Source organism: Glandiceps talaboti, chromosome 17 (genome assembly GCF_964340395.1).
Source record: "Glandiceps talaboti chromosome 17, keGlaTala1.1, whole genome shotgun sequence".
Classification (NCBI taxonomy): Eukaryota; Metazoa; Hemichordata; class Enteropneusta; family Spengelidae; genus Glandiceps; species Glandiceps talaboti.
Window position 1 is genome coordinate 4,371,812 of NC_135565.1, and position 9,830 is coordinate 4,381,641.

Sequence of the window (9,830 nt, forward strand, 5' to 3'; positions counted from 1 at the left end):
AACTGGTCACTGTTAGCCCTCTTCCTGAGGTCATACAATAAACAAAACAATAAAGTATCACTATTGGTACATACAATAACAGATGAACTAACATCTAACTAGGTATGTTTTCAGCTTAGTGATTTAAATACACCAACGAATCCTCTATAATGGAACGTAACGCAGTTATGGTCATATGTAGTCACTTCCAAAGTAACCTTACCTCATCAACACCTCGAAAAAACACGTCAGAGGTTGATTAATGTTCTGTTTGTTTGCTGTTCTAATCACTATACTACATTATACACTGTATCCGCTACTTCAAGGCAATATTACGTCATATGTACACACAGGTGTAACTATTAAGAAAATTATTGTACAGTGTCTCCTCAAATGTACTGGTATAAGACGTACGGATTATTGCATGTCGGTACTTATGGCCACGGTGATTAATTCTGCTATTTGCCAAACAAAGGACCTGTTTTAGTTTTCTTTAGTCAAGTCAAGTCTTTCGTTATTCCAATAACGCGGAACATACCTCCGTTTATCCCCAGATAAGGGTTACAGAAATACATAAGATTTGGTCAAATCAGGAATGTATAACATGACTATTAAAGTAACAGTATTCCTTGATCAGCCTGAGATAGAAAATAAGCGCCTTCCCGCGGCCGCCAAAACTGTTTGCGCAATTATTTTTTTCAATTTTTGAAATAAAGTTGTGGTCTTTCATTTTTTCTAAATCGCATATGTAACCGTTTTCTACGATTATTTACTAAATTGTTGATGCCAATTAAGCCAGAGTTACGACTTATGCCATTACAAATTATCGGATATTTGTAACCATCGTAAAAACAATGGCGTTTCGTTCAAGATGAAGGATACAGTGTGACCCAGTCATCATTGATCTCAATATTTCATAAGTAGAGCAGTGGACTCTTTGACCGAATACTAAAAGATCGGATAGTAATATTACCAATATAATATACACATCCGTATGAAGATTAACGGTTTCTACCTTCTTTTCAACCATATTAAGGCGCTAAGTTGGTAATAAGCAAGTCTGAATTGCCTGGCATTATAGCATTTTAATTTTCTCTGTCAAACCAATACGAAAAGAGCCAAATTGATTGCAATTCGTTGATCAACGTCACCAAGGATAGCAGAAGATAAAATTGGCATGTTCAATTTGAAGTGACTTTGTGCTGTCAACTTTTGGTATGTCTTTTGTGGCCGCATTCAAGTTGAATGATGCCACGCTGTCAATCACATCCTCTGCGCGGGAGATCAGTCGATACGTGGCGCCAATTTACGGCACGACGACTGGGGTTAGGAAATATGTCAGCCGGACCTATTAAATATATGCAGACTGTTAAATGTTACATACGACATGAGCTTATTTTGGCTGAGTGTTGTCACATATTCCAAAACACAACTGAGGATGGCTGTTTAACGTAAAAGGTGATATTTGAGAATAAATTAGAGAATAAATTTAAGTTGAAATGGTGTCATTTTCCATTTTCAGCCAGAGGTAGAAATATGTCAACTACTGACAAGATTATACAAACAAGTCTAAGGTATTTTTCTCTTTGAGCAACATGACTTGCATTTGGGGAGCGAGAGTCTTTCATAACATCAGAATGCGGAGAGAGAGAGAGAGAGAGAGAGAGAGAGAGAGAGAGAGAGAGAGAGAGAGAGAGAGAGAGAGAGAGAGAGAGAGAGAGAGAGAGAGAGAGAGAGAGAGAGAGAGAGAGAGAGAGAGAGAGAGGGGGGGGGGAGGGAGGGAGGGAGGGATGGAGGGAGAGAGAGAGAGAGAGAGACAGACAGACAGACAGAGACAGATAGACAGACAGACAGAGATACAGACAGACACAGGCAGGCAGACAGACAGAGATACAGACAGACAGACAGACAGACAGACAGACAGACAGACAGAGATACAGACATACAGACAGACAGACACAGACAGGCAGACAGACAGAGATACAGACAGACAGACAGACAGACAGACGAAGGGAGGAAATGAGGGGAGGAAAAATCCGAGGGGAGGGATGGGAAGACAAGGGTGGGGGCAGGGGGAGGGAAGGCGGGAGTGAGCTAATAAAGACGGAAGGGGTTAGAGACAGAGAGAGACAGCAAGAGGGGATATTCAGAAAGGCAGACATATACACCCAAACAAGAAAACAGATGGACAAAGAGACAGAGACAGACAGCCAGCCAGCCAGACAGACAGACAGACAGACAGACAGACAGACGGATGGACGGACAGATGGAGGTAGGGAGGCAGAGGGTAGGGTAGCCTGAAGGAGACACGAAATGGAGTGTGAAGTAATGATAGACCAAGGAAGAGGGGAATAAATATAAGGAAAGACGATGGTGGAGGGAGGGAGAAAGACAGAAGTCGATAGGTAGAGAGAGGGAGAGATGAACAGGGATAGACAGATACAGAGAAAGACTGAGCTAGTCGAGAGAGGCAGAAAGAAGCTGATGGGAAAAAAGCTCGAGGAAGGAACGAGGTAAAAGATAGAAAGAGAGACAAACATTATACACACATGTATACAGAAAAGACACATCACACATGTATACAGAAAAAAAAAACAGCCTTAAACACATCACATGACTTTAATTTTCGCACAGAAAGAGTGAACTCAATTAACAATATACTGAACGACACTGTTATTCTTAATATAGCGGTAGTAATATACTGTTCTAATCATATTTAAGTTTTTCAAGTTCTACAACTACTCCTTTATTATTGGATTGGTCCCCAACAAAACAAACTCTGATGGGTATTTGTAAATACAATGAAAACTTATTTCATTAGTTATCGTGGAACGTTTATTTGATTTTCTTATTTCTAATAATGCACCTGTTCTTTAGCATTCAATATCTGCTGTAAACCAAAACTTGACTTGATGAAAATAAAACTGTTGAAATTGTGCAATTAGACACGGTAGTAGGTCATCTGTTACAAGTTGGTTCTATTACCTATTGCATGAGTTGAATAAGTTTCACAGGCGTCGCTACCATTGGTAAATGGGGTCAGAGCAGGATGAAATGTGTTCGTCAATGGTTTTATTCAAGTTCATTAGGAACGTTACGCAATATATCGCACAATCACATGAAAGGTCGTCCGACCGTAGAAAAGTAGACATCATGAGATTGTGATGTATTTGTGTGTGTGTGTGTGTGTGTGTGTGTGTGTGTGTGTGTGTGTGTGTGTTTGTTTGTTTGTTTCTTTGTTCATTTGTTTGTTTGTTTGTTTGTTTGTTTGTCTGTGTGCGTACGTAATGTAAATGCAGTCTCTCATGTGCATAGTTGATTGGCTCAAATCTGTCACGTGTTGCGTGGACCGTCGCCTGTCATATCACGCATGCGCTGTTCAAACGGACAATTTTACTTCTGCCTTCAACTTTGAAGATCTTTGCAAACCCCTGGGAACATTATTGTAGAGGTAAGAAACTTTTGTTATTACACTATTCTTCAAATTTCGAAATCAAACATATAAATATTAGCACCTTAACATCATTGTCAGCCATCGACATTATGTTATTCCTGAATATTGCATCTGAAAGAATTTCAACTTTAACTGGTCCCTTTTCTAGGCATTTACTGTATATGTGTTCACTTCTGCATTCAAACTGTCATGCAGACGACAGACAAAGTGTTGCTCCTTTTCTGTGAACAGACGGACACGATCAAGATAAATTCTTTCACTTTCCTCATGAAAAATGACGGGAATCTCATTATCAACAATATAGAATCTTTTAGCGAGTAACATACCAGGTAATTAATCTCTTATAATTAAAATATTGTCAAGTAATCAAACAACTTTGTTTTTATGAATGACTAAAAATACTCATCAGCCTGGTAGATTTAATGAAGTAACAAAGATTATAACGTATGGTTATTTATACATGGTGACGTTTCAATATATGGGAAGCGACAGACACACGTAGCCAGACTGGACGTGACGAATTGATTGTGTTAAGGCCGAAAAAAAAATCAAGAATTGTTTCTGGTAGGATTTTTGTCTGAAGTGGTGCAACGACGCGATATTTGTATTAATTCTCAACAAACCTGTCACTCAATCTAGTATTTATGGCAGTTACTTTTTTAGCAGTGTGTATGTAGGGCCGATGTCATTTGCTTGTTTACGATTGGCTCTGCACTTGTCTTCACTGAATCCGAAGTGGCTATTAATGTAGGGAAGGTTACTTTTGTGTTTCTCTCTAGATTTGCAGACTGCATTCATGTGCTGGAAAAACACGGAAAACAATAGGTCGGCGCAGGGGTAGTTAGGTCATGCGCTCGCTGACCAGAAATACATTTTTTGTTGACTAATTATTTGTTTACGAATCGCCCCACCCCTACGTACATGTAAACGGACTTGGTTGATTTTGTTTTACCCTTTTTAGATAGGAAACACGTTATAAAGTTGTTTCATTGAAATTAAGTACACACGTATCATCCATATGACCACTTGAAAGTGTCCACTCATATAAAAAAATTCCAGTTATTTCTTGTATGTAGATGGGGTGGATAATACTAGGGCCTTATTAAGTGTTACGTTTTACAAAACAATTTAGTCAGTCTGTCAACTGAATGAAATATAGGGCTATAACTGTGGAACAACATTTTTACAACGTTGTAATGTCCATCGATTGACGATAAATAACAAATTACAATGAAAAAAAGTAGTAATTGATGAGATGGTTAATAAAACCTCACAGAGGTTACACATAATGTACGTGCATAAACAGTATACATATCAATTTTCAAAAAATAAAATAAAAAATAGCGGAGCGTGAACAAACGCACTCCTGCTGCAGACTAAGTAAATTGTATACTGTGTAGATTTGGCGCGAATTCAGACGATCTAAAAGCCCATGTATGTGTCCTTATTGTATGGCAAGGAAGTTTAACGCGAGAAACAAAGATTACAAACAGAAAACGTTCAAATGTGAGCTTTTTAAGCTTACCATTTCGTACCTATAAATCACAGATCGTCACAAATTATGGCCGGGCATGAAGTTCTTAGCGGTCCAAATCCAGAACATTTTTCGGGTTTTTGTCATTTAATTAATATTTTAAATCAGATGATAAACTCAATCACACCATCCAAACACTAGTATATTACAGCTTATAACAAGAAAGCGTTATTTTAGGAACTTGAAATTAAGGTGAGAGCACCGTCCAGTTCTTTACTGTGCAGATATGCCATCGGTGCAGTGGTCTTGTTCAACACCTTACATACTGAAATCTAAAGAAAAAGATGTAACCATGCCACTTTTGTTCTCCCTCATTCTCATTCCCACTTATTCATAGTCGTCCTCATTTTTTCTCATTATCAACATTTTCCACTTGTTCTTATTGTCAACCAGTTTTACTCATTCTCATTTTCAATCATTCTCACCCATCCTCAGGCTCAGTCGTTTTCATTTAAAACAACACCCATTGACATTTGTATTCATTCTCACTCAGCCATATGCTTATCCATTGTTATTCTCAACCATTTTCTCCTATTGTCATTCTCACCTATTCTCTTTCTCACCTATTCTCATTCTCACTCGTTCACATTCGCACTCATTCTCAATCAGTCATATTCACAATATCACTCATTCTCATTTCATATTAATGTTAACTCAATCTCACTAATTCTCGTTCATTCTCACTCATTCTTATGTATTTTTATTTATACCCAGGTATTCGTATTCATAAACTTATGGTGCATATGCAGATGTTTTCACAATTCATACTTTAATAAAGAACTGATAAAAATATGACATTTTCAATAATACAATAAAAACCAATTTAAGAAATAATTATTTCAACTATAATAAATTTGAATATCGGTGAAAAATTAATATAAATGACAAAATTGTTGACTGCATCCGTGTATTTATAGTAAAGCTCATCACTGTAACTCAAAGAGGAACATTTCTTTTGTATCGAATTGAACTACTTGAAAATTATACCATAAATTTTCGATTGCTTACTTCACGTAAACCTAATAAGGGGTCATAGTTGCCTGGACGTTTGTATCGCCCTCAGTCTTCTTAGATCGAAAAATACCCCTGTTCATCAATTTATTTGTTATAATTTTACTCATTTTTTAGTTTTTTAAAATACGTTTTTATATGTTTGTGTCTGAGATGTGGTGTAAGCAGTTCCTGAATGTTCAATCATTTAAATTATCATATTAATTGTCAACTTTCAAAATTCATAATACAAATCAACCAAAAATGTAAGTATATCAAAACATTTACATATTTCTATATTTTAAAAAACAATATATATAAGACAGAAAAATTCATAACCGATGGTAATAATGCCCTTCAGAAACACTTTCAGAAATTGTTATTTATACCTATAACGTGAAACTTTGATGTGTCTCGGTAATAAAGTGTTTAAACTTTGTTATCTTGCACAGGGGAACTCAAACCCATTCTCAGTCAAAACAAAGAAAAAATAGCAGGGTTCTCTGTACAAAGTTTTGAAATTGAGGTCAAAATATCATCCAAATTAAGACATTTCAGAATCCAATATGGCCGCCATCCAATATGGCTGCCGAACACTGTTTTAACTCTGTGGGGAAATAAATGATTATCAGGATGGTGAACTCAAAATTTCTTTCAAAGAATAAGAAGTAAAGACCGAAACGTTCTAGTATACTTACCACAGCTTCACACATGGTGCAGATATGATTTGACAACAGCATGCGTCTTCTGTATGTATGTATGTACTTGTACGATTCATTGTATAATTCAAATATAAATGTAACTATACTGTAAATACATGGTCGTCATACTATGGACGTGTGTATTTCAACTGTAAACTTATTTCATCTTTAATACTTAGCTGAAACAATATTTGCTCCAGAGTAAATGAGTGTGAAATGTTATCACTTTACTGGTAAATTCGAATCTTTGATGTATATCAATTCAGTACATACAGTTTAGCATGTTAGAAAAGGCAGTCATTCGTCGCCCAACTACAAGTTCCATTTTGTATGCACCTTAGTAACAAAAATTAACATTTTGATGGCGCAAACCTTTTAAATAAGCCACAAAAGGCGAGTAAGTCCTAGAACAAGTACATATTGCTTAATTTTCCATCGGTTGTAAAGTATTTGTCCATGTGCTACACATCACACTATGATACAGACGCTTCTTAGTACGTATAAACGTATACGTAGAACGTTTACGAAGTTGCAAGGTATCTGAACTGCCGGAAATGACGTCGAAGCGAGGAGAACGATTTCATTCATACCAGGCATAATTTAGGTTGTCATGGCAACTGATCTGTTATATCCAAATGTAGCAAACCTGGATGGTAAACAAAAGATAATTTTATAAACATGGGTTTGTTCAGAACACTTTTCATTTGGTCCTGAATATTCAATTTATTTAACTAAATGCATAACTGGCCAATGGGTAGCGTTCTTTCCTAATCTGTAGATTAACCAATTAATTTAATCCACCAGCTTAGGAAGACTAGACCCAAAACTGTTTTAAAGATTAAATTAACGATAAACAAAGAATTGACTGCAAAAATGATGTTCAAGATGAAACGCACGTTCATAAACACTTTTAAATGCAAATCAAAATTTGTAAATGGTCTTCTTTCCCAGGTGGCTTACAAATGTTGGTGTGATCGATATAATTAGCGACTGAGTTGGAAAAAATAGTGTCATAAGTATATGTTCAGTGGAAAATTAAAATATAGTACATGGATACCTGTCACGTGACGCACTCTGACGTCAGAGCACACAATTTAACTGCATGCATGCATACCATAATTTTGATATTGAATTTGAATATCGCCCTCTATGTCAATGGATGGGTATAAAAAGACGAGGGAGTGTGTCAGATACCTGCAACAGCTGAATGGAACCCAGCGTTATAGTCGATAGTCACTTCATTCTTGAAGTAGTCACTTCTAATGTCTTCATATGCATCATTTTCATCAGGACCACCGACCAAAGCACCGTTTAAAACTTGCGCGTTTGGTTCTGAGTTACTAAATACATTCCAGGCACATTTAGCAGGTGGGTCAGGACACGAACTGTTTGATGTGTAGACAGCAAAACAAACGCAGGAAAAAAAACATCGTCAGAAATCTGGTCACAATTTGTGACGCCAATCAATAGTTCAAACACAACCACATAAACACAAAGTAAGTCAGCTAACACATATGAATGATGAACGCGAAGGTAAGTTGAACGCATCCGAACCAAAAATATGTATAACCTCGTCTCGTCATTCGTTCTGCAGTATTTGAAATGTAAGTGTAAAGTTTCAAAGTCGTCACTGTCCTTTTCCGATTTTTCATAACTTTTGCTTTTGGTTGTATAGTAATGTCACTCCCAAATATTTTGTTTTCATTCAACCGAAATAAAACACTCGTCACGTATATTGGGTTTTTGTCATTTCTCGTTCAACTCGAAGTGACAAGGCCCCTTAGGTCAGTCGTATTTTATTTGGTTGAACGAAGAAGAACAATACAGCGCAGCACTATCTCAAGACCACTAGCATGATCTGTTCGAAATTTCGAGGTACATTGTATTGTTTTCACTACTTTTTGACGAGCGATAATGTAGGACGCCCCCATACGGTCAGACGATTCAGCCATCATGGTTGTCTAACCGTGCCCGTGTGGCCTTTAAATTTGTTTTGAAAACCCGAATTTAAAATAGCTACTATCTTGATTTGTATGATTTTCATATAATACAGAATATAGTGTACATCAAAGTTGTATACATTTAACAGAACTAGACGATTACTACCAATGGGGGTTTCCGACTGATAAATTAATGTGTTTAATCCCAACTAGTAATCACCGCTACGCATGCGCAATACCCTTTTCTGTTTCATTTTATGTATTGCAACTGAAAAGTATGTCATGTACTATTAGAGATCACTGCAAGTTCAAATTTGCTACATGAAATTTTCTAAATGAAGAAACTTGACGAGTTGACAAAGCTAAAGTTCGGGTCAAAGTTCAGTTTTGGCTTAAAACCACTTTACCTGCTCCGATGGTGGGGATGTGTCGGAGGATTCTTCCCAAAGCCGCACACAAAACTACGCCCTGTATCCCCTAGTATATAATGGAGCTGACTCTTAGCAAATTTACGATAATCTTCTCGGTTCATTCCATTTTCGGCTGCAACCAGGGCCAGAAACGACGTTGTTGCTATGGAAATAGGAATTTGATAAAAAAAATGTTATGTATATATGGTTCAAATGAAAAGTATGACAGTTTAAATTCGTTGAAATAGCTCCGAGCCGAAACATAACTTCCAGTGAGCTATAACACTTCTCCGAATAACTATTTTATTAATAAAATCAATTTATTTCTGATCACGAGGTGACCAATTGATGACTAAACAACAGGAAACAATTAAAATCAAATAAACAAACAGAAGGAAAAGAAAGTCGAAAACTGTTTATGTTATTCTGCACGTGGTTACGTCATGTTGCTTGGTCTGTAGTGGTAGTTGTGCCAGATATGAAATCTGAAATAATTACTAGTATAAAAGTATGATTGCACTGTTCTAGTCCCCTTCCCAATTCTTACCGCTGGCTGCGCTCTATTCATTTAGGTAACACTAGTGCAAGGAACCGAACAACTAATATAAAGCATAGTGTGCGTTACCTGGATATCGTAGTGATCCCCAATAAAATCGAAACACCAATCCTTTAGGTGTACGCTGTACTTTCCCTCCAGGCAACCACTCGTCTATGTATTTCGTCACTCGTTTCTCGTAAAGTGGATCACCAGTCAAGTTGTACAGGAGCAACTAAAAATGTAACATGTGGAAATAACATTAAGCGGAATGTATTTTCAAAAAA

The 9,830-nt window shown here is 36.9% G+C and overlaps 1 protein-coding gene across 1 annotated transcript in view; it reads right to left on the reverse strand.

Moving 5' to 3' along the window:
* Positions 1-7,844: 7,844 nt before the first annotated feature.
* LOC144448620 (uncharacterized) overlaps positions 7,845-9,830 on the reverse strand; it is a 15,079-nt gene continuing 13,093 nt past the window's right edge. Inside the window, exons 10-12 of the mRNA XM_078138898.1 lie at positions 9,634-9,778; positions 9,006-9,171; positions 7,845-8,043 (exon numbers count right to left, since the gene is read on the reverse strand). Of these exons, the coding sequence (XP_077995024.1) occupies positions 7,845-8,043; positions 9,006-9,171; positions 9,634-9,778 (510 nt within the window). The remainder of the gene's footprint in view (positions 8,044-9,005; positions 9,172-9,633; positions 9,779-9,830) is intronic.